The 23,137-nt window shown below is 68.1% G+C and overlaps 1 protein-coding gene across 2 annotated transcripts; it reads left to right on the forward strand.

Moving 5' to 3' along the window:
- The first annotated feature begins 3,080 nt into the window (after nucleotides 1-3,080).
- PWWP2B (PWWP domain containing 2B) lies at nucleotides 3,081-22,913 on the forward strand. 2 transcript variants are annotated; one of them, XM_065923588.1, is made up of 3 exons: nucleotides 3,081-3,329; nucleotides 11,562-13,166; nucleotides 22,469-22,913. In XM_065923588.1, the coding sequence occupies exons 1-2, from the start codon at nucleotides 3,205-3,207 to the stop codon at nucleotides 13,147-13,149; spliced, it is 1,713 nt and encodes a 570-aa protein (XP_065779660.1). In that variant the 5' UTR covers nucleotides 3,081-3,204; the 3' UTR covers nucleotides 13,150-13,166; nucleotides 22,469-22,913. The 2 variants fall into 2 exon arrangements, with proteins under 2 accessions (XP_065779660.1, XP_065779661.1); XM_065923589.1 differs by lacking the exon at nucleotides 22,469-22,913 and adding an exon at nucleotides 16,777-18,857.
- Nucleotides 22,914-23,137: the final 224 nt, after the last annotated feature.

Below are 23,137 nucleotides of genomic sequence, written 5' to 3' on the forward strand. Positions count from 1 at the left end.
TGGCTCCACCTCAGAAGCACTTGGCCTTGGGAGGACGGGGCTGGGCGGCCAGGGGAGCTTCAGTAAGGAAGTGGCAGGAGGCCCGGGCATGAGGTGGGCTGGGGGAGCAGGGCGGGGCACCAGCCACCTGACCCGGCAAACCCTCAACAGGCCACTCCTTCCAGGGACATGGAGGCTTGGGGAGTCTCCCAGCTCATGGGAGAGACAGGATGGCAAAGACGCAATTATGTCCCATGGCGCACAGGGGCCGAGGCTGCAGGATCACCCAGGAGATGGGGGCACTGGCAGGCAGTCAGGGAGTGAGGGGCCAGGCTGCCACCTGGTGGGTCCTGGGCTCCTTCAAGGACCAGCGCAGGACCTCGGGGGAGGCTGACACCGAGTCAGCTGCTGCCTGGAGCGCCTCTGCGGGCCTCCTGCCAGCCCGGGTCACCGGACTCCACCCTAGTGGGCGCTGGACCATCTCCTGCCCCCCTGCAGGCCACCTACCTGCCCATCTGGCCAGACCAGCCAGCCTGGGTCATTCTCCTGGCACCCCGGGCAGACCAGGCCAAGGGCCGGGTGCCGGGCAGGCCTGGCAGTGGCTGTGTGCCCACAACCAAGGAGTGACAGCTTTAGGCCAAAGTCCGGAGACCTAGGGAGAGGCTCCAGGCCCGGCTTGGCTTCCCTCGGTCAGAGCCACTCGGAAGCTCCTCCCAGCCCCAAGCGGCCTTCAGCGCCGGGCAGTCCAGGAGCGGGCCTGGAGGAGGGGACGCGGGTGAGGAGGTGGTGGTGGCCTGGGGACCCGGGGTTGATCAGCCCGCTCTGAAGGTTGCTGCATTTTAGCCAGGGTGTCAGGAAACTCCCCGGGACTTCCAGGAACCAGGAAGCAGGCGGGGAGCCCGCAGGGAGCGGGTAGGCGGGGCGGGCCTGCTCGAAGTCCTGAGCAGCCACCTTTTAAAATGCAAATCGATTTGCCAGTCAGCTGACTCTCCTTTCACTATCCTACCTTGTGGAGGCAAGGTTTTTAAAAATGGCTTCCATGCTCACTTAAAAATACCTGGCATGCGGACAGGTTGGGTCCCAAGCCGAGAGGAAGCGGGGCGGGTCACCCTTCTCCTAAGTCCTGCCCCCTCTCAGCTCCATGACACTGCCCCCTTGAAACTGGGAGCTCTGGTGTGGTCCCTGGGCACCCCCCCCCCATCGGTGCCCCCTGCCCCCAACACACACCACTGCCCCATCGCTGCCCCCAAAGCCCAGTTCATCCTCGGGTGTACCTGCCTCTCCACCCCAAATGGCTGCTCCTGCTGACACCTAGGACTGATCCCAGAGGCCCCCTTCCTCGCCCCAACCCCAGGCCCCGTTCAGAGGTACCCCCCCCTCCGTGCACCCCCACACCCAGCGCTGTAGCCCTGCAACAGACTCTGGGGCCCCTTCTGCATCAGGGGGAGGCCTGCTGGCAGCTCTATCTCTGGACACCGCCATCTGCACACACTCCTCCGTGCACACCCTGGCACGCTCCCATGGGGGTGCCCCCGCCAGCTCGGAGCTGACTCACACCCGAGCTGCCCCGTTCCTGGTGCCCGGGAAGGGCAACGCCCAGAAGGCGTCTCCAGCACTCTGGCGCCTGTGCTGAGCCGGCGGGCAGCCTTTGGTCAGGCCCCCTTCCCAGGGCCAGCAGGGGTCCCTGTTGCCTGGCCTTTCTGCTCCAAAGCAGCCATTCCCAGCTCTGGAGAGAGCAGGCTCCAGAAGCCGGGGGTGTGGAGAGCAGTCACGAGAAGGGGGCAAGCGACCTGCAGAGGGGGCAACGGGGAGCACTGCCCGAGGCCTCCTGGGCGAGGAAGCGGCAGGCGGGCACCTCCGGGAACCCAAGCCTCAGACCTCCCCGAGGGTGCTTGGGGCCGGACTCTAGCTCCCAGGTCTCAATCCCCAGCCCGTACAACGCAGGGCGTGCTGGCGCTGCAAGGTCGAACTCCTCCCAGCCGGCTCCCCCGCGCAGCGAGGCCGCCCGAGGGCGAAGCCGAGCGGCGCCACGGCGGCCCCACTGTCCGCGGCGGCGCCGGGGGTGGCGGCCCAGGCGCAGGTCCGAGCCTGGCTGGCCCTGGCCGCCTCGGAGGGGCGGGGCCGGCCAGAGGCGGCGTCCGGGTCGTCAGGACAACCGGCCGCCCGCCCGTCTCGGGTGTCCAGTCGAGCGCCGCGATCCCGGCTTAGGGGACCGGGCAGGGCCGCGCTAGGGGCAAGGTCACTGCAACAGACCGGGTCCTGGGGGCGGCCCGGGGCCCGAGCCGCGTGCGGGACGCTCAAGTGCTCGGCAAAGTCAAGAACCGGCACCAGGCTGAAGGCTCGCCGTATCGGGGCCGGGCGGGGGTCCCGCGTCCGCTCCGCGCCTCCCCCTACCCGCGGCCGGGCTGGCGTGCAGCGAGCCCCGCTCTCGCTCGGGAAGGCTGTCCTTGCCTTTGTGACCAGGCCGCGTGGCGCCCTGGCCGCACCGGGGGTCGCGCAGAACCCGCTCCCCGCCGCCATGCGACTTAGACTTGAGGGCGAATCACCCTCCCCCGGCCCGCGGCAGGCAACCCGGGGCCGAGCGCGCGCTCTCCCGTCACCCGGAGAGGCGCCGAGCACACGGGGTCGTCAAGTGCTCCCCTGGCGGCTGCGGCGGCCGCCGTGTCCCCTCGGCGCCCCGCGCCTCCTCGCGCCGGCCCACCGGGCTTCCTGCTCGCGCCGCCGGGACTTCCTCCCCGCAGTGCCCGGGTGGCTACCCGAGCGCCAGACCCGCAGGCGGGGAACCCGGGGACTCGAGCAGCGAGGGCCGGGGAGAGCAGAGGGGGAGGCTCCGTGGGGCAGAGAGGGGCAGGCGCCCCTGGTCGATGCCGGCCGGCGGGGAGGCGTCCCTGGGGCCGCGGCCCGGGCGTTCTCCCGGCGCCGGCTCTCAGATCCTCCCGGCGGGCGCTCGCGGCCGGCGTCGCGGGGGAGGAGCGCGGCCCTGCCCCATCCCGGCCCATCCGCGCCCTCGGCGGGGCTCCGCAGTGCGTCCCCGCGCCGGGTGCGGAGGCCGCGCGGCCCGGCGCGCGTCTGAGGGCGCCGCTGCCCCGCGCGCCCCTCCCCGCGCCCCCGGCCCGCTCGCGGAGGCCGCCCCGAGCGGAGCTTTGTGACGTCAGGCGGCCGGCGGGCGGCGTCACGCGCGGGGCTGACCCGGCGCGGGGCGGGGGCCGGGCCGGGACGCGGAGCATGGAGCCGCGGGCCGGCTGCCGGCTGCCCGTGCGGGTGGAGCAGGTCGTCAACGGCGCGCTGCTGGTCACCGCGAGCTGCGGCGAGCGCAGCTTCGCCGGGATCTTGCTGGACTGCACGAAAAAGTGAGCGGGGGCGGGGGCGCGGGCCCGGGACGCCCCGGGTTCCCCTCGGGACGCGTCCCCCTCCCCCGCGCTGGCCCGAGGCCGGACCCGCTCCGGGGCGGGGCGGCGTGGCGCCGGCGCCCGCTTTCGGTTTCCCCAGCCCCGGTTTCGGGTGCGCGAGCGCGGCCGCCGCTCGGGGGGCAAAAGTGGTTCTCAAAGTCGTCGCGACTTTCCGGGCGGGGGATCGCGCGGCCGGGCGGGGGGCGGCGGGGGCGGCGGGCTGGAGCCCGGCGCGGCGCGTGGATCCCGAGCCCCCGCTCCCGCCGCCGCGATGCCGGGCTCGTAACTCCGCACGTCTGCCATAATTAACGCACTTTTCTTTGTTCAGACGCACTGTTGAATTCGGCTCTGTTCAGAATTGTCATCCGTTGCGGGGGGCGGGGGGCCTCCCGTGCGCTGCCGCACTTGCCTGGGGCCACTCACCGGAGGGGGCTCCGCGGGCCCCGAAATGCCCTCTTCCGGCTCCCGGGCGCAGTCGGGGCTGAGGCGAGGACAGAGGGCAAGCAGTCGTGTCCGGCAGCGGGATGTGAGCACTGTTTGGGGCTAGGAGCCCCAGGCGGAGCAGGGATGAAAAGAGAGGAGTTGCAGAACTGCGAGGGGCGCCCCTGGCGGAGGGGTCCCCGGGCAGGCCGGGGTAGCCCATGCCGAGAGGCACCTGTGCGCCGCGCAGGGAGCTCTGCAGCGGGAGAGTCTCCTAGATACAGTGTCACACGGTCGCGAGCTGTCGCGCAGACAAATGAGTAGGCATTAATCAGGCACCAGTGTCTCGAGGCTCTGGCTGGGCCTTATCCTAAACCACCTCCCCTCTGCAGGGGCCCAACTTCGCCCCTCGGTGCAGGCCGCGTTTGTGCCCGCGGCGTGGATGTGGCGGGAGGACCGGCACCTTTCAGCAGTCACCCTGCTGGCATTATCTCCTCATTAGATGTGCCAGAGCCATTTACGTACAAGTCATGTGATTTAACATATGGCCTCCCAGGTGACTTACCGCCCTGCTCGGAGCCAGCTACTGCAGAGAGGGCTTGGTGGGACCTGGTGACCCCGCAGGCTGCAGGCACAGCCCCTCGCGAGGGCCAAGCCCGCGCCCTGGGGTGGCCGAGGTCCCCTGCTGCCGGTGGCCGGCACTTCCCCGTCAGGCAGGGCCGCACTCCGGCCTTCCTGCACAGCCCTGCCGGGCCTTGCCTCTCGGCAGCGGGCACTTGCAGGAGCGGCCCCCCCAACCCCATTTTCTGGGCTCCCCGACTCAGGACAAAGGAGGCTGCAGGGTAGACTCGTGGCTGGGGGTGTCTGTGGAGGCTGCAGGCTCGCTGCCCTTGCTCTCTGCCTCCAGCCAGGGCTCCGGACCCTGCGGCCTGTGGATGCCCTGCTTTGGAGATCTGCACTGCCCCCCCACCCGCTCCCCACCCCCTCGTGGAGGAAGCAGGCTCTGCTGGGATCCCAGCATGGGAACTGGCAGCTGTAGGGCGTGTGGGCGTCCGCCCTGCCACGGCCACATGAGGCTGTAACCGGAGCCACCCACAGAGCCAGGGGCTGGGCCTCGGTGGGCACAGCTCAGCTGGGCAGCGCCCCTTTCTGGCTTGAGTGGGCCCCCCCCAGTCCCCGCAGAGAGTCTGAGGCTTAGCCTGGCCTCTCCCAGCCCCCGGTTGTCTGAAGCCTGCGCCTGCTGACCCCGCCTCTCCTCTGCGGTCACCTTCAGTTTCATCCTGACCCTGGTTTTCTCCCATGATATTATGAGTTGCAGTGCTCGAGTTTACAGCCAGCTTGTCAGGCAGGGTTCAGAGGCCTGGGCTGGGTGTCCCTGGCAGAAGGGGCCTGTCCTCAGGCCTCGGGGTCCCCAGCACCCACCTGCCTTCCCTGGAGTCCTCCCCCTCCCCCCCACACTACGGGGGGCAGGGCCAGCCGGTCGGGCCCCTTCCCGGGCGGGCGGACGCAGGCACTGACGGGCAGAGAGAGCAGCTGGGGGCTCGGATTGCAGGCACCGCCCCCCTCCCGGGCCTGCGGGTCCCCGAGCAGCGGGCTGGTGCGGGGTTGGGCCGGGGCAGCAGGCCACTGCGCCCGCGGTGCCCCCGTGGGGCATGGGCCAGTCACTGCCGTGCGTTAGCCTTGCTGGAACATGCGGGCAGAGCTGGGGGCGTCCTCCGGGACGGGCAGTTCTCACAGGGGGCCCAGCTACCAGTATTAATTTGACGGCACTCGGGAGACGGTGCTCCTCACTCCGGGCCCTGAGCTGAACATGCGTGTGTCCTCTGAGGCCAGGCCGAGGTCCCGGCAGGTGGGAGGCGCTCAGTGCCCAACGCCCCCCCATCCAGCCTGGAACCTGCTGCCCGGCTGCCGTGTGGGCTGAAGCCAGGTCCTTGGGGACTCTTGCGTCCACACCCAGTCAGTGTGCGCGAGGAGACGGCCTGAGTCTCTGGCTCACTCCCCCGCGTCTCCACTGGGCAGCGGCCGTCCTGACACCAGTGATGCAGACGGCCCGGCCTGCCACGCCGCCGTGGCTCCTGTCTCCAGGCCAGGGTCCAGGCGGATGTGGGCACTGTTTCGTAGGCGACTTGGGGGTGTGCCTCTGCTCAGGGACCTCAGGTGGGGCGGCCAAAGACAGCGAAGGCTCTGAGTGGTGACGAGAGGGGGTCCCCAGACGAGGCGTGAGGGCTAGCTGCCTGTCAGGCCTGGTCTTGACCTCTGAGCTGGGGTTTCTTGAACTTCCCAGTGTGAATCCCCCGGCCATCACCACGCAGACTCCTGGGCCCCTCTGCTGGAAATGTTGGGTGCAGGCCTTTGTGACCCGCCCAGAGGGGTGGGGTGGAGAAGGAAATGGCAGCCCACTCCAGTACTCCTGCCTGGAGAATTCCATGGACAGAGGAGCCTGGTGGGCTCCAGTCCACGGGGTCGCAAAGAACTGGACACAGCTGAGTGACTATCACTCACTCAGTCACTCGGGGGGTGGCGCCCGAGGCTTCTGGAGACTCAGCCTCTGGAGACCAGCCAAGAATCCCCGCCCGCTGGTCCCTGGGCCTGGGAGCGCCCCTGCTCCATCCTGGGCCCACCCGCCCAGGCCCCACTGGCGCTTCCCCCGCCCTTGGGGAGCTGGAGGGTGGGGGAGCCCAGTGCATCACAGGGTGGCATGACCTGCAGACAGCGGGCAGATGCCTCACCAGGGGACCAGGCTGGCATGGCTGATCTCTGGAGCTGCTCCAAGGCGGGAGGGGGGCTGGATGGGCCTGGTCTCAGGCTTCTGGGGGCCTCGGAGAGGTGAGCGGGACACAGCTGAGTCGCACTGGGATGATGCTGATGGTTCTAAAACCCTGGATGCAAGACCCTGGGAGCAGCTGGGGCAGATATCCTATGTTGCTGTCCTCAGGGAGGGGGCAGGGCCCCCTGTGTGGCTCTGGGGGAGGGGGCAGGGTCCCCTGTGTGGCTCTGGGGGGGCAGGGCCCCCTGTGTGACTCTGGGGGAGGGGGCAGGGTCCCCTGTGTGGCTCTGGGGAGGGGGCAGGGTCCGCTGTGTGGCCCTGGGGAGGGGGCAGGGTCCGCTGTGTGGCCCTGGGGGAGGAGGCAGGGTCCCCTGTGTGGCTCTGGGGGAGGGGGCAGGGTCCCTTGTGTGGCCCTGGGGAGGGGGCAGGGTCCCCTGTATGGATCTGGGGGAGGGGGCAGAGTCCCCTGTGTGACTCTGGGGGAGGACGCAGGGTCCCCTGTGTGACTCTGGGGGAGGGGGCAGGGTCCCCTGTGTGTCCCTGGGGGAGGGGGCAGGGTCCCCTGTGTGTCCCTGGGGGAGGGGGCAGGGTCCCCTGTGTGTCCCTGGGGGAGGGGGCAGGGTCCCCTGTGTGGTCCTGGGGGAGGGGGCAGGGTCCCCTGTGTGGCTCTGGGGGAGGGGGCAGGGTCCGCTGTGTGGCTTTGGGGGGGCAGGGTCCCCTGTGTGGCCCTGGGGAGGGGGCAGGGTCCCCTGTGTGGCTCTGGGGGGCAGGGTCCCCTGTGTGGCCCTGGGGAGGGGGCAGGGTCCCCTGTGTGGCTCTGGGGGAGGGGGCAGGGTCCGCTGTGTGGCCCTGGGGGGGCAGGGTCCCCTGTGTGGCCCTGGGGGGGCAGGGTCCCCTGTGTGGCCCTGGGGGGGCAGGGTCCCCTGTGTGGCTCTGGGGGGGCAGGGCCCCCTGTGTGGCCCTGGGGGGGGGGCAGGGTCCCCTGGGTGGCCCTGGGGAGGGGGCAGGGTCCCCTGTGTGGCTCTGGGGGGGCAGGGTCCCCTGTGTGGCCCTGGGGAGGGGGCAGGGTCCCCTGTGTGACTCTGGGGGAGGGGGCAGGGTCCCCTGTGTGGCCCTGGGGGAGGGGGCAGGGTCCCCTGGGTGGCCCTGGGGAGGGCCCCTCTGGAGTTCAGGCTGCACTTCCTGTCTCCCCGCTCCCTGAGCAGAGGTGGCCCTCAGGGCAGCCTGGCGCCCGTCCGCCGGCCTCTCCTGCAGTGCCCGCCCCTCCCCTGCCCCGGGCTCCGGCCTTGCGGCTGGCCGTCTGTCTGGCAGAGCTGTGGGAGAGAGAAGCTGCCGTGTGTTTTCTGAACCAGCGCTGGGGCACTCAGCCGGCCGCAGGGTGGGCCCCGCCTGGAGGCACGGGGCTGCGGGCGTCCACTGCAGGAGGCTTCCCTGGACGCCTGGCCTGGGGGTGGTCTCCGGGGGCGCTCTGTTCCAGGAGCCTGGTCTTCTCATCTCTTTGCAGGGCACCAGGGTGGTCTCTCCCCGGGGGAGGACGAAGCAGGAAGGTCCAGGGAACAGGGCTGGGCTCAGAGGCTCCTGCCGGGCCCCAGGCCTGCGGGGGGAAGGCCATGGTGGGCGTGCGGGGGGTCTCGCGCTCCGGCAGGCTGCCTGGCGGCTCCTCCTGGCCGTGGGCCCACCAGGGCGGCTCTGGGGGCGCCCCACACGAACCCCAGGATGAGCGGTGGCACCGCGTATGGCAGGCCAGGCCCCCGTGTCCTGCGGGCGGCCGTGCCCTCACCTGGACAGAGCCGTGGGAGACCCTGGCGCTCTGTCTCCTGTCCCCTTGGGGGCAGAGCTGTTCTGCTTTGGGGTCTGGCCCCCGATAAGCCTCACGGCCGAAGCCGCCTGTGCAAACTTCCCCCTTTCTCGCCCTGGCTCTGTCTCCCCCGCCCCTCCTCGGAGTGCAGTCCTCTGCCCCCCCACAGCTCCCTGAGGACACGGGGCTGCGGTTTGCTCCAGGCCCCCTTGGGCTTCCCGGTCAAAGCGGGGCTCCACCTATGAGTCTCCCCAGCTCCCAGGCCCTGCTCCCGTCTCCTCCTCTCCACCTCGGGGGTGGCCATCTGGAAGTCCCAGTGGGCTCAGATCTCAGCGCAGCAGAGGGCGGACAGTGGGGTCTGGCAGACCGTGTCTCTGGCCCCAGGAACCCCCACCTTCTGCCACCAGGCCCTGCAGTGTCGCCGCGGGGCTCTGCCAGGCCAGCCGCACCTCTGTCCCTGAGCGCAGGCCCACGTGGGTGGAACCCGGCCTCTCCGGGGACCCAGCCCCACGGTCACGCTCAAACCTCAGTGGCGCCGCAGCTTGTGCCCGGGGTCCAGGAGGCGCCCCGTGGGGGCGGGCTGCTGAGGTCCTTCCCTGAGAGAGCGGCCTGTGCTGGAGCTGTCTCCGTACCCCGGGGCAGCCGAGCTGGGGGGCACACACAGACCCTGCCCCCCCGGCCTGTCCCAGCCAAGAGCTGGGGTGGTGACCAGGGCGCCTCGTGGGGCTGTAGATGGGGCCCTGCCCGCGGCCCATGGCTGGACAACCAGGGTCCCGCTGGCCCTGTTTACCCACCGGCAGGCGTGGGTGTGGCCGGGGCCAGGCAGCCGCTCCGGGAAGGAAGTGCCCCAGTCACGGGGCCTGCCGTGCCGGCCACGGCCGTGGTCCCAGGCCGCCTGCCGTCTGGAGGGAGGCGCCGCCTTCAGGCCGCGAGCACGGGGGACCTGCACCCCAGGGCGGGGCTCACGGCCTCCACGGCCTCCTGGTTTGATCTGCTGGGGCTGGGGGGAAGAGGGGACGGGGTTGACTGCCAGATCACCATGGCTGCCCACCACCCTGAGCCGAATCCGCCTCGGAGGGGCCAGGTCCCCACTGCTGGCCCCAGGCTGGCCCTGCTGCCCCGTCTCCCCACCTTTCTCTCTCTGCACCCCTCACCCCCTCCTGCCTCAGTCACACTCGCAGCTCACAGGCCACTCGTGAGCCAGCTGAATGAACTGCATCCTTACGGCCAAGCAGAGGACAGGAGGCCATGGCCCTGGTTCGCTGGACCCTCTGGGCATTGAAGTGTGAACCTTCCACACCCCCCTAGCAGCTCCGCCCATGAAGACTAGATTCAGGGGAGATGGCCTTACACAGGGTTCCCTTAATGGCTTTAAACTGGGACTCCGTGGTGGCTCAGATGGTAAAGAGTCTGTCCATACTGCGGGAGACCTGAGTTCAATCCCCAGGTCGGGAAGATCCCCTGGAGAAAGAAATGGCAACCCACTCCAGTGTTCTTGCCTGGAGAATCCCATGGACTGAAAAGCCTGGCAGGCTACAGCCCTTAGGGTCACAAAGAGTCAGACATGCCTGAGCAACTTCACTTTCAGACTTGATAAAGTTTGATGTGATTCCTGGGTGGCGCTAGCAGTAAAGAACCCACCTGCCAATGCAGGAGACGTAAGAGACTCAGGTTCAGTCCCTGAGTGGGAAGATCCCCTGGCATCGGGAATGGCGGCCCGCTCCGGTAGTCTAGCCTGGAGACTCCCATGGACAGAGAAGCCTGCTGGGTTACGGCCCACAGGGTTGCAAAGAGTTGAACGTGACGGAAGCTGCTTAGCGCAGCGCACAGCACTGGGCATTCACTGGTGACCTTGAATTCAACAGAACTTGGGCGGCGTTCATGGCAGATGTCCCCTCCCGTGACGGACAGTCAGGGCGGCCGTGGGCCCTTGGCTGCTGCGCTCAGCCCTGTTGCATGCAGCCCTCTTGCCTGCCTCTGTGGTCCACGAGTAGCCTGCACCCGGCTCCCAGCCTCCTTGTGTCCCTGGGCACCCACACTCTGGAGGGCAGGGAGGAGCCTTCTGGCCACAGATGCCTGGGGCCACCTGGTTGCAGACAGAGCTGCCGTGGCCATTCGGTCGATCTTAGCAGCCTTGGTTCTTCTGGGGAACAGTAGAAGCAGTAGTCACTTGGAAACAGTGAAGCAGCAAAGCTCACTTATCTTTTCTGCTGTGATTGAATTACACAAGGGAGGGAGAGACGGAGGTGCAGTATTCTAAACTCTTGTCTAAAAGTCTGTTCTGTGCTGGAAAATGAAAACTAACAGCTCTTAGCTTAAGCAGTCTTACAGACTGATCGCATGTGTTTGAAGCTGTGTGTCACTGCCGGGGGAGGTGTAGCCTGTCTGGGCTTGGCTCTCGTTGTTTGGAGCAGTGTTTTCCTGCTGCTTCAGGAGCAGCTCACTCATGAGATGTGACTTCAGACGTCCCCAGCATGCAGGCCGGCTGGCCAGCGCTCTGGAAGGGTGATGCCCTGAAGCCATTCAAAGCAAGCGCGGGCCGTTCTGGGGAGCCCTGGGGTGCTGGCCACGTGCTTGGCCTCAGCTGTGGGTCCCTGCGGGAGGGGGGCCTCCCGCCTTCTCTGGACCTGCAGGAAGGAGGGGTGGTCCTTCCAGGTCATGGTGGGCACGGGCGGCCTGGGGGAGGTACCCTCGCCTGCAAGCAGCATTCAGGGGGGAGCGGGCTGACTCTCAGGCCCGGGGCTTGCTGGCCTGGCCATGAGTGGCCCCCACCCCCCACCCCACTGGGGACCCGAGTCCTGTGGGCTGAAGGTCCCCCTGGGGGCGCAGTCGGGGTCTTCCTTCTGGGAGTGCTGCCCTCAGGGAGGACGGGTGAGCAGACAAGGGCTGCGGGCAGGGGCCGCTGGCCACATGAAGGCCGGTTCCCCGCAGGCTGGGCCAGGCCTGTCCAGGAATGGAGGCTCCGTTCGCTGGCTTCCCGGGCCTCCAGGTCTGCAGTTGTGAGTTCCCCTCCTTCCAGGAACGGAGGCGTGGACGCTCAGTGCCTGATTTCAGAGCAGGGGCCTGCACCTGGGCTGCCCCGCGTGTGCTGGGGGGCGTGCCTCTGTTAAAGCCGGGAGATCCTGCTGCCCCCCGCCCCCCGTGTGGGGGCTGGGCGCGGCGGGGTCCTCCCTGTGCTGACCGCCCCTTTCTGTCTCCCCACGACCAGGTCTGGCCTCTTCGGCCTGCCCCCGTTGGCTCCGCTGACCCAGGCCCAGGACGCCCCTGTCAACGGCTGCCACGGCCCGCCCCCCGCGGAGGGAGACGCGGAGGCCATGCCCCTGTGGACGGGCCCGCCGGCGCCTGCCCACGGGGACCGGCCCCCGGAGACCGCCAGCGCCGATCCGCCCCCGCCCCTGATGCCGCCGCTGCCGGCAGGAAGCCTGCCCCCGTTCCCGCCCTACTTCGAAGGCGCCCCCTTCCCGCCCCCGCTCTGGCTGCGGAACACGTATCGGCAGTGGGTGCCGCAGCCGCCGCCTCGGGGCCTCAAGAGGACCCGCCGGCGCCTGTCCCGCAACCGCGACCCCGGCCGCCTGGCCCTGAGCCCCATCCGCCTGCGGCCGCGACAGGTGCTCTGCGAGAAGTGCAAGAGCGCCCAGAGCCCCCCGGAGGCCAGCCCCGGGCCCCCCGCCGCGCCCCGGCCGCGCCGGGAGCCCCGCAAGCCCGAGGACCCCGACGGCGGCGGCGACGCGGCCTCCGCCGCCAAGCGGAGCCGGCGCGAGCGGCGGGAGGAGGCGCGGGCCGGGGTGCCCCGGAGCCCGGCCATCAAGATCTCCTACAGCACGCCCCAGGGCACCGGGGAGGTGGTGGAGATCCCCCCGCGCGTGCACGGCTCCCTGGAGCCCTTCTGTCCGCCCCCGGCCTCGCCCGGAGGCCCGGACCCCGAGCCTCCCAGGGACCGGCCGGCCGCGGGCGCCCCTGCCTCCATCCCCAAGCTGAAGCTGACCCGGCCCCTGGCCCCCGGGGCCGCCCCGCCGCCCCCCAAGATCCGCCTGAAGCCGCGCCGCCTGGGGGCCGGCGAGCAGGAGCCCGTCTACAGGGCCGAGCTGGTGCAGGAACTCAAGGGCCGAGGGCCCCCGGCCGACGGTGCCGCCCATCGCGGCGGGCTGGCGGACTCGTCCTCCGCCAGCTCTGGCGAAGACGATGACTGCAAGGGGTGTCCCCGAGGGGCGCACGGGCCCGACGATGACGCCGGGCTGGCTTTCCTCGCCACCTGCCCGGGTAGAAGCGGCTGTGCCGGCGAGCTGGCGTGGAGCAGCGACAGCCTGGATGAGTCCAAGTCGTCGGGCTCGGACGTGACGTCGCCGGACGCCTGCGACCTCTCCCCCGGCGATGGCGTGTCTGTGCCCTCTTCCTCCAAGGGCGCGAGGCCCACGGTCCCGCCCCTGACGGTCAGGCTGCACACGCAGAGCGTCTCCAAGTGCGTTACCGAGGACGGGAGGACCGTGACCGTAGGGGACATCGTGTGGGGTAAGGTTCACGGCTTCCCTTGGTGGCCGGCACGTGTCCTGGACATTAGTCTTAGCCAGAAGGAGGACGGGGAACCCTCCTGGCAAGAAGCGAAAGTCTCGTGGTTTGGTTCTCCAACTACGTCATTTTTGTCTATCTCAAAACTGTCCCCTTTCTCTGAATTTTTCAAACTGAGATTTAACCGTAAGAAGAAGGGGATGTATCGGAAAGCTATCACAGAGGCTGCCAATGCCGCCCAGCACGTGGCCCCAGAAATAAGGGAGCTGTTAACCCAGTTCGAAACGTAACCCGTGTTCCCAGCCAGGTGAGTGTGCGCGTGGAGGGCCGCCTCTCTCCTGCCGCCATGAGCCTGCATCCGTGGCTGGGCTGTGCCTCCAGCCTGGGCCTCGGGGAGCTAGGGGGTGAGGGATGCCGTTGGCCAGCTGGCTTGCCGCTCCAAAACGGGTGGTCTGGAAGATCGTCCTGCTCGCTGGCAACGTCCCCCCAGTGTCTTGTATCACAGAAGAGGTGCTTTAAGAGCGGGCGAGTCGTCGGCCACCTGGGCAGAGGACAGAGCTAGTTTATGTTCTGTGGCCATTTTTCAAAGGCTGTGAAAGATCTGCTTGCTCTTCCATTTGGAAAAGCATTCTCTTCTGGAGAAAGGGGAGTGGTCCGGGGCAGCAGCTGTGGCTGACGGGTGGCTGGGGTGGGCGCAGGAGGGGCTTGCTGTGTCTCTCATTCCTTCCCAGACGGCCCGGGTGGTCTCCCTCCTGCCCTTCCCCCGCTGCAGGCTGGCAGGTGCATCCAAGGGTCCGACTTCGCAGGAAGGAGGAAGGTTGCTCAGCTGCCTTCCCCCAGAGGTGGTGCCTGTGGCCCAGCACCCCTCTCCTGGTGCCAGGGGCACTCCCCTTCATCAGCCGGCGTGTGGTGCCTGGGGCTTGCAGCTCCAGGCTCCTGGAGGGTGTCTGGGATCTGACCCAGCCAGTGCCATGGCCTCTGTCTCCACCCCCAGGAGGACTCTGTGGGACCCCTGGCCGTGGCTCCACCTGGAGGCTCCGTGGTGTCCCCACGGGTGCAGCTGGGTGGGCCACTGTGTGGCCTGTCTGGTCCCCTCTTGGGCTCTCGGGAAATAGCGAGGGGCGGAGCCACATGCTGTGAGTGCTCCTGGGGCCTGAGACGCAGGGAGGTGGGGGTGCCAGCGTCTGATGCTGCCCAGCCCTGGCCCTGGTCAGCCTGTCCGAGGGCCGGCCCCTTCCTCTGCTGGCTCCAGTCAGGCTGTGGCCGCCTGAGGCTCCAGGCCGCCTGGGTGAACCACAGCGGGCATGTCGGGGTCCCCAGTGGGGGGCAGCCCGTGACCCCTTCCTGGCCCCAGGGCCTCGGGGCCGGTGCCCCTGACCTAGTTGGGGTCTGTCCATCATCTGTCCATCGAGGGCCTCTGCCCTCGTCTCCGGACCTTCGGGTGACCTCGTCTGGCCTGGCTCTCCTGCTCGTCCACCTGTCTGTGCCAACTTCCTGGGCAACGCCAGCCTTCGGGGCTGGGCAGGTCGGCCGGCCGGTGGCCGGGGAGGGGTTTGTGGAATGCTGGTGCTGCCTCCCTGCTGGGGCGGCTGCTGCGGGGTCCCAGGACTGAAGAAGCAGGGACGAGGGGCACGTCTGGGCTGGGGTCCCCCTCCCCCCTTCCCTGTGCTCCTGAGTGCTCCCAGGACTCCGGGCACAGACTCCTCCCAGGAACCCGGCACGTCCCCCATGGGTTCTGGCCTCAGTGTGGGGTGTGGGTGTGGTCAAGCCAGCGAGGGTCTCCAGTCGGGGCACCCCGCGGGGAGGGGCCCCGAGAAGGCCCAGAGGCCCTGTCTCCCATCTCCCCGGCATCTCTCTGTTGTGGCCGCGCCCCGCTGGCCTGGGGCGGTGGGCGGCTCACCCACACACCCTGTGAAAGAGAAGGCAGCCCTGTAGGTTCAGGGCTCACTCTGTTTATCTGGAGGCAGAGGAGGAATCTCACCAGACAGGTTTGCCTGCTGCGGGGGCCTGGGTTCTGGGGCTCTGGGAGCTTGGTGGGGGGGTTGCTGAATCCTTTCGGCGCCAAAGCAAAGTGGTTTTGCTTGATGGGCTTTTGGGTTTTGTTTCTTGAGGATTAAAGACTGCACTGAGGTTTGTGCCAGCCAGGTGGTTGGTCTGTTGGCGTCAAGCAGCCGGGGTCTCGCGCTCGGGTGGGGTCGGTGGTCTTCCGGTGGGCACATTTGCTTTCAAGTGTCGGGTGTCAGGAGGGCAGCCTGTCTGGCCTGCTCTCTGAAGGGGAAGCAGGGAGCCGCCTTTGCTAGGAAGGTGGGCTTCCCGGGCGAGCTGAGGGCGCTGGGGCAGGCCCAGGGGGTCCCCGCAGAACCTGTGTGAGATGCGGGTGGGGTGCCCCGCGGCGGTGCTGAGGGCAGGGCCCGGGTGTCCCGGAGCAGGGTGCTGGGGGGCGGGCCCGGGGCTGGGAGCTCGGCCGGGGGGCCTGCTGGGAAAGGCAGTCCTGTGGCCCCACGCTGCTCCCCAGCCCGGCCCAGGGCCCTGCCGTCCCTGGGGGCTGATGGAGGCCGTCCTGGGACCTGGGGTCTGGACTCAGGGGAGCCCCGCAGAGGTGGGGACACGTGCCCAGACCTCGACCCCTAGACCCCCTGCCCCCTCGCAGGGCTGCTGGAGGCTCTGCCCACGTGAGCATCCTGAGAGCTGCCCAGCTGGTCTGGGGCCGGCAGCCGGGAAACTAGGGAGGCCGGCAGGTCCTGCCCCCAGCCCCGCGTGCCACTGCGGGGAATGGGCACCCAGCAGGAGCGGACGCAGCCCCTGGCCCCTCCCCGCCCCGTCTGAGCCCCAGTCCCGACTGCCTCGGGGTGACAGTGGCGCATGCCCCCAGGTGGAGGTGGGTGAGCGGACCTGTGCGCAGCAGCTGTCTGGCTCTGTACTCGGGCTCCTCTGCGTCCCCCCCGTGGGGCAGGGCTGTGCTCCTGACCGGATGGGCCGGGCAGCTCCAAGTGCCCACTGGTCGGGCGGGAGCCCCGCAGGTGTGACTGACGGGGGTGCCCAGAGGGCAGGTCAGGCCCCCCACCTGACAGGCGTGGCGTGAGCCCCTGGCCTCTTCCCCACAGACCCCGTGGTCACCGCTTCCCTCCCCCCCGCACACCCACTGACCCACCCGGGACCAGATGCTCTGCTGGACGCGGACGGAAGTGTGCAGTCACCGCGGCCCCCGCCTGCCGGGCGGGGGGAGGGCTGTGACTCACGTCACCAGATTCACGAGTGATCACACACAGGAATGTGATGAAAGGGGCCAAGGGTCCCCCCGGAGTGTCTGGTGAGGAAGCTGATTGGGACCGGGGCACTGGGAAGGCTTCCTGGACGAGGTGACGTGCAGCCGGGATTAGAACAGGGAGCTCGCAGGTGAAGATGAGCATCTGAGGCAGGAGGGAGCCGGGCCTTTCCCCGGGGGCAGGGAGAGACCGCCAGCGTGGGCCCGCGGAGCCATGCGCCTCCCTCTCAGCTCAGCGGGAGATTCATAGGCTCCCCGCGAGCCGGCAGGCCCGAGGCCGCTGCTTCCCGCAGGCCGGAGCTTTCAGGGTCTCAGGCCTCCCTGGGCGGCTCCTGGTTTACTGAGAGGAGGGCAACCCTGTGGCTACCCGAGGCCGCTGTCCCAGATGACCTGTCTCAGGCCAGCGGGAAACGCAGGAACCTCTAGAGGCTGAGCACGAGACCCAGGTTCTCTCCCTGGGGCTCCGGGGAGGGCCTTCCAGCCTCCCCCAGCTGCCGGGGGCTCGGGTGCCCCGGGCCCCTGGCCGCACCAGCAGCCTCGTCGTCAGGGAAGCCGCGTCTGCCTCTCCCCACGAGGCCCCGGGAGGCGCCTCCAGCCTCATCCGCTCTCTGAGAGCCCTCCTGTCCTCACATCCGTCATGCCTTTCCCACAGCTCCAAGGGGGCGCCCTGTCGCCCACCGCACCCTCTGTCCACTCGGCAGCCCCCGTGGGTGCGGGCGCAGCTCGCGTCCCCGTCCGGCTGGACTGGGGGTCCGGAGTGAGGACGGCGACCTGCCGCACAGGGAGGCTGCGCACACGGCCGGGGCCCCCGCAGCACCTTCAGCCTCACGAGGTGACTGTCCTGGGAACTGAAGACAGCGGCCAGGAAGCCAGCCCGGAAACCCTGCAGCCTGGTTCCTGGCGGCCACCCCGCCTTGCCCTGCCGGAGCCATGACGCGTGCCAGGTCACGCAGGTGGAGGCGGCCAGATCCTGTCCCCAGGCTCCGACTTCCCCCTGGGCTTCTCCCTTCCAGAGCTGTATCCACGGGCCTGGCGTCCCAGGCAGGCTTGCAGTTCAGCCCAGTCGCTCAGTCGTGTCCGACTCTCTGCAACCCCGTGGACTGCAGCACGCCAGGCCTCCCTGTCCATCACCAACTCCCGGAGAGGTGTTGCTATCTCCCAACTCTGAATAAAAACGTGCCTCTGCTTCTCAGCTGACTTCCGCCTGGCTTTCAGCGAGCTCAGGTTGTCTGCGAAGGTGGTAATTATTTTGTTCCAGAGGAAACTTGGGCCTGTGATTCGAGGCCCGGGCCCCGCCCCTCCGCACGGCCTCCCCAGCGCAGAGGCTCCTCTGGGGTCCCGGGGTCCCTGCCGGCCACGGGAGGGCCTCCAGGCTGTGGGCCCCCCGGGGCCTGTGCCTTCAGGGACAGCAGCGCCCCTCCTGCGGGCGCCTTAGCCTCAGCTGGCCAGGGTCCCCACGGACAGCTCCACGTGCCTGTCCCTGCTCCCCCGGGGTCCGAGGCCCCTGGGCGCGCGGGCAGGGCTGACGCCAGCCCTGGGTTCTGCACTGCTGTGCCTGGGACCCGGGCGGGGCCCTTCGCGCGTGGCGGGGTTTCTGCCTGCCGGGAGGCCCTTCTGTCTACTGGCCGACCTGCCCCCAGCCACGAGCAGCGCCAGTGGTCACCTGCAGACACGGTCTTCAGATGAGGGCCCAGGCCTTCCGGCTGACCAGGCGTCCGTGGTTAACAGGGCTGACCGCTTTCATCCAGGCTGATGACCCTTGATGCATCGTTGACTATGGGCTGCTCAGCCCGAGTCCACCTGAGAAGCACAGCCGTCCCTGGTCGCCGGCCTGGCTCTCTGCCAGGACACGGGATTCTGTCTCCGTGGCGTTTCTGGGCTAGGCCCAGGGCCCCCCATGTCCCGAGGGGCCCTGGGTCCTCTCTGAGGCATGGAGTCCACCCATCCTGCCTGGGTGAGGGATGCTGGTCGTGGGTCGTGTTGTTCCCAGGTCGTTAATCGCCCTTTGCAGCTCATGGACCTGGAGCTACTTTCTTTCAGGAGAAAAGAAATGACTTCACACTGACTCTTCTCATTCAGATTTTTTTACTTGTTTACCACTGTGTCTGTATCTCTGCCCCCTGGTGCTGGAATCCTTGGTTCTTAGTGACAGGAGCACAGTCATTTTACATGTGGAAGTTGATGTTTGTCTAGTGCTAATGTGCAGACTGCATCATGCATGGAATCACTGGGGACAGGGCAGCCACCAGCTCGGCTGTGGCAATCTGGGAGAGCCTCAGGCCTTTTGTCCCTGGGGTCTGCCCTTCAGGGGACACGTTAGCGTCCTGTTTCCAAGTCATGGGGACAGGGCCCCCTCTGGTGTTGTCATGACCTCAGACACCGTTAGGGTCACTGATTCCATCTTTCTTTCCACCCCTGGAGACTCTGCACACTCTGGTCGGTGTCTGTGAGTCGGTGCACGTTTCGGAGGGTCCCCGGTCAGTCCGAGCGTCACCTGGGCTCCTCCAGGCCAACCCCGTCCTGCAGGCCGCCTTCCGCTGTGCGTGCGTGTCCTCCTGTGCTGGTGACGGAAGCAGACACACAGGGGCACCGCCCGCTGGCTCTTGGCTGCAAGCGGTAAGGCAGCTGTGCCCGCTGGCCGCCATGGCCTCCTTGAGGAAGGAATCCTGAGCGCCCCAGGCACGGCCGTGACCCCGACGGGCCCCAGACCTCGGGGTTCCCCATCCTGGCATCCTCGTGTGTCACGGCTTCTTCACACCCCGGTCCTGTTCTTTGCAGTCCTGTTGGGGTTGCCCCTTAGAGGAAATCAGCTCCTACAGACTCAGACCCACACGCTGCCCGGCATGCAGGGCCGCCCGCGGAGGCCTGGGCGCTCTGCGCGGCCCGCCCCCCCACCCCGGTGCTGGGTTCACGGCGCTCTGCACGCTGGGCTGCGGCACCCTGTCCTGCAGGCGGGGAGGCCGGGCCCCACGGAGGCACTTCCGTGTGCAGCAGGCAGCTCCGGCCTTCGGGAGGCGTGTCCGCCCGCTCGGCACCCAGGGCCACGGGAGCTGCTTCCCGTGGGGAGGGCGGGGCCTGGAGACAGGCTCTGGGCCAGTTGACTTCGGCCCGACTGTGTCTCAGGGTTGAGAACCCTGAGCTGGAGGCCTCCACACCTCGTCCCTATGACAGATCTGGACAGGCAGGGAGGCGCTGGCTGGAGGAAGGGGCTGCCTGGGTCTCTGGAGGGGGAAGTGGGCCACGACGTGTCCACACTCTGCGTGTCTCCACAGGGAAACAAACACAGCCTTCCAGGCTGCCCCCCGGGAGCCGGCGCCCTGGGAACCGCCCCTTCCCCAGTTACCTGGCCGGCGTCTCACGGGACCTGTGCAGCCTGCTTGTGGCTGAAGGGACCGCGGGACCACGCCGGGGTCTGGCCAGGCAGGCGCTCGGGGGCCTGGCCGAGGCCTAGCTGTCTCTGCAGGGTAGGGGCCATGGCCGTGAGCCACGTGGACGGGCAGAGCTGTGGCAGACGCCCTGTGTGTGGCCGTGGAAGGCCGTGTGCCTGCTGAGCTGCCCTGGGCCACGCTCCTAGGTGTCATGCGTGATCAGGCCACAGTCGCCCCCCTGGGGGCTTCCTCCTGGGGAACCAGGAAGGTGAGCTTTTCCCTGGATGCCTGCCGTGACCGTGCCCCCGTCCTGCAGTGTCTAAGTGGGGTGCGGGACAGCGGGGCTGGGGGCTGCCCAGGCTGTCATGGTGAAGGGACAGGGACCACCCCGCCCAGAGGGAACACCCCATTATTGAAGAGGGGTGGTGTCAGCCAGCGGGGGTCAGGGGTTAGAGGAGCGACCTGAGGCCTTCCGAGAGCCGCCGACTGGCCCCCCCAGGCAGGGAGGGTCAGACAGGGAGGCAGGACCCGACCCCCCCACCCGGGGGCATTCAAGTGGGGCTGCCCTGGAGCCCTGGGGGGAGGAGAGAAGACAGCCGGATGACCGGCCACGGCTGGGCAAGCGTCCGTGCATTTTGCTGCAGTGCGGGCAGTGGGGTCACTGCTCACAGGCCTGAGCTGAGAGCAGCGATGGCGGCAGCAGGCACTCTCCCGAGTCGTCCCTGCCCCTCGGGGACGCGGGCCACTGCGGGATCATTTGCGTTTCTCTGTGCAGATTCATCCCCGGGGTTTTAGTTTTTAAACAGGGATGGAGGAGGGCTTTGGTTCCTCGCCCACAGTAGGGTGATATGTTCCTGAGCGCACCTCTTTTTGCTGAATTTTTTTAACATGTATTTAGTGTTGGCCGCGCTGGGTCTCTGTTGCTGCCCAGGCTTTTCTCCAGGTGTGCTGGGCCGGCCTCCCGTTGCCGGGGCTTCTCTGGTGGAGCACTGGGTCTCAGGCCCGCGGGCTCAGTGGATGCAGCCCCGCAGCTCCAGAGCATAGGCTCAGGAGGCTTGGCTCCTCTACGGCGTCTGGGACCTTCCTGGACTTGGGTTTGAACTCGTGTTTCCTGCACTGGTGGGCAGATTCCTTACCCCCGAGCCACCAGCGAAGCCTCACTGAATTTTCATCTGTAGCAATGTGACGTGGGCTTCGCTGGTAGCTCAGTTGGGAAAGAATCTGCCTGCAGTGCAGGAGACCCAGGTTCGATCCCTGGATCGGGAAGGTCCGCTGGAGAAGGGAACAGCACACCCACTCCAGTATTCTTGCCTGGAAAATCCCGTGGGCAGAGGAGCCTGGCAGGCTGCAGCCCATGGGGTCATGAGAGTCAGACACGACTTAGCAACTAAACCACCAACCAATGTTACATACATTCACGGTTTGAAAGCCCACTAGTAACATGAAGTGTATAATGAAAGGATTTCTCTCCACGTTTCTACACTTATCCTATTTCTTGTTTCATGATTTCCCAACTTAAACTTTATGGACAGTTTTCCTGTGGAAAATGAAGATTTTACAACCTTATAATCCCCCGTCCCCCTGCCACACATACACACAAGCATAGTTTCTGGTTAAATCAAGATTCGGCGCCGATATTAAAAATTGCAGCCTATCCACACAGGTGATTTTGGCACGTTTAGTTTCTCTTCAGCTCAGTTCTCTGCAGAGTTGCGTTTCCCTCACTGTGGGTGGTTTCTCTGTCATCACTGGGTCCCAGCGCTCTGAGAAGTGGAGACCTCAGCACCCCGGAGACGCCGAGCGTTTGTTACCCTTTATGACCACCCTGTGAACAAACCTCTGCAAAACGTGGTGGCGTCAGACACCACCGCTTGGTCACGTCCCGTGATTCTGCGAGCCTCAGGACCGGCCTGTCAGCTGCACGGGCGTGTCTGAGGGGTTCCTCGCCCTGAGGCCGGGGCTGGAGTGGCTGGCCCCCCACGCCCCACACACACCGCCCGGGGCCCCTCCCCGGGGCAGGCTGGGCTTTCCCGCAGTGTGGCAGTCTCAGGGCCCTCAGGGGGCCCCTTGTCCCCGTGCAGGAGCCAGACGTGGGCGGGGAGCTGCAGGGTGCGTGGCCCTCCTGTTCCTGCAGGACGCGGGCTGCTGGGTACCTGGCCTCGCCCTCCCCCTCCTCCCAGGCTGCGCCCCATCCCGGAGCCTCCCGGGATGGCTGGAGGGCGGGGGCACTGGTGGACACGCTCCCCCGTCTGCTGCACTCGGGGAGGCCCCCTCCCTGCAAGCCCCCTGCCTTCCTTGGTGGGGGGTTTGACCCTGAGACGCTGGCCCGAGGTGTCCGCTGTCCCTGTGGCCAGGTTCACCTGCTCGACAACCGCCTGGCCCTCAGATGGGAGGCGGGGGCACATCAGGAGGCAGGGTGGAAGCCTGGGCCCCCCACCCGCTTGGGAAAGGATTTCCCCGCCCAGGGTCTGTTCCCCCGGCCCCTGGGGGTCTCCTGAGCCAAGAGGGCGCCTCTGGGGGCTGGGGCTCCCGGCGAGGGGCGTGTGTCTCCAGGGGCGCCAGTCACACCCACACTGGGGCTTCTCGGCCGTGTGCCCAGCCATCAGCTCCCCGAGGGCCCCAACCCCGAGTGGCTGACCTCACTTCAGCCTCCCTAGGCCTGGCCCAAGGCTGGGGCTGCCAGACCAGCCTGTGGTCTGGGTCCCTGAGCCACAGAGTATCCCAGGCCTTCCCTGGGCAGGCAGGGTGGGCCCCGGGGTGCAGGGGTCGGGGGCCCTGCCCCAGGAGAGGGGTCGGGGCACCGTGGGAGGCAGGACCCCTGGACTGGTGGGAGCTGGGGGTGGGGGTCCCTGCGCGCCGCGGAGGCTGAGGGGCAGGCCCAGAAGCGCTCGGGGAGGACGCTCTGGCCTGGTGCTGGCCTCTCCCTTGCCCTGGATGCTGACAGGAGTCACTCTGTCCCTCTCCGCTTTCCCCCAGGTCACCAACGCTGAGGGAAGAAGGGCTGTCCTCCGGCAGCTCCCGACTCGCGGGCCTTCGCACCCCGCCCCTCCCGAGGACGCCGAATGCCGCCCTCGCGGTCGCCAGGTTCCGGGCCTCTGCGGGGAGCGTGCGCGTCTGCCCCGAGGACTGACCCCGCCCCGCGCACACTGCTCCTCTCGGCCAAACGTGTTTATTCCCACCACACAGACGTGAGCTTTCCTGGTTCCTCAAAGGCCGGAGCCCAGCCGGGAGGGCGGCTCCCGAGGGCAGAGCGCCGGGGGGGGGGGGGGCGGGGGGGGGCAGAGCCGCCGGCTCCTCCCTGCCGGCCCAGGCCGCCCGCGCCTCCCGAGAGCCCTGCCGCGGGCCCCCATCCCGCCGGGCACGAAGTCCCCACCCGTCCCAGGCTGCCACTCTGCAGTCAGACTGCAACGTGAAAAGAATAAACACCTCGTCTGTCATTCGTAAGGGTCCGTTCCGTACCCCTTTTTGTCGCTTTAGAGACCAAAAAGAAGAAAGATTAAGGCAGCTCTGCTCTTGGTTTAAATGCAGGAGAATAAAGAAACGGGTGCGGAAGTCCCCCGGCTCAGGCAGGCCCAAGCCATCTGCGGCCCTGGGGCGCTGACCCCTTAGATGCTGGCGGCTTTGAGGTCGCGGCCCTTCTTCCCT

The sequence above is a fragment of the Muntiacus reevesi genome, chromosome 2 (assembly GCF_963930625.1).
Source record: "Muntiacus reevesi chromosome 2, mMunRee1.1, whole genome shotgun sequence".
Classification (NCBI taxonomy): domain Eukaryota; kingdom Metazoa; phylum Chordata; class Mammalia; order Artiodactyla; family Cervidae; genus Muntiacus; species Muntiacus reevesi.

Excerpts from the sequence above, each read along its gene's own strand:
- PWWP2B (XM_065923588.1), top strand. The coding sequence starts at position 3,205 with ATGGAGCCGCGGGCCGGCTGCCGGCTGCCCGTGCGGGTGGAGCAGGTC. Across the intron at positions 3,330-11,561 it reads TTGCTGGACTGCACGAAAAA|GTCTGGCCTCTTCGGCCTGC; the intron begins GTGAGCGGGGGC and ends CCCCACGACCAG.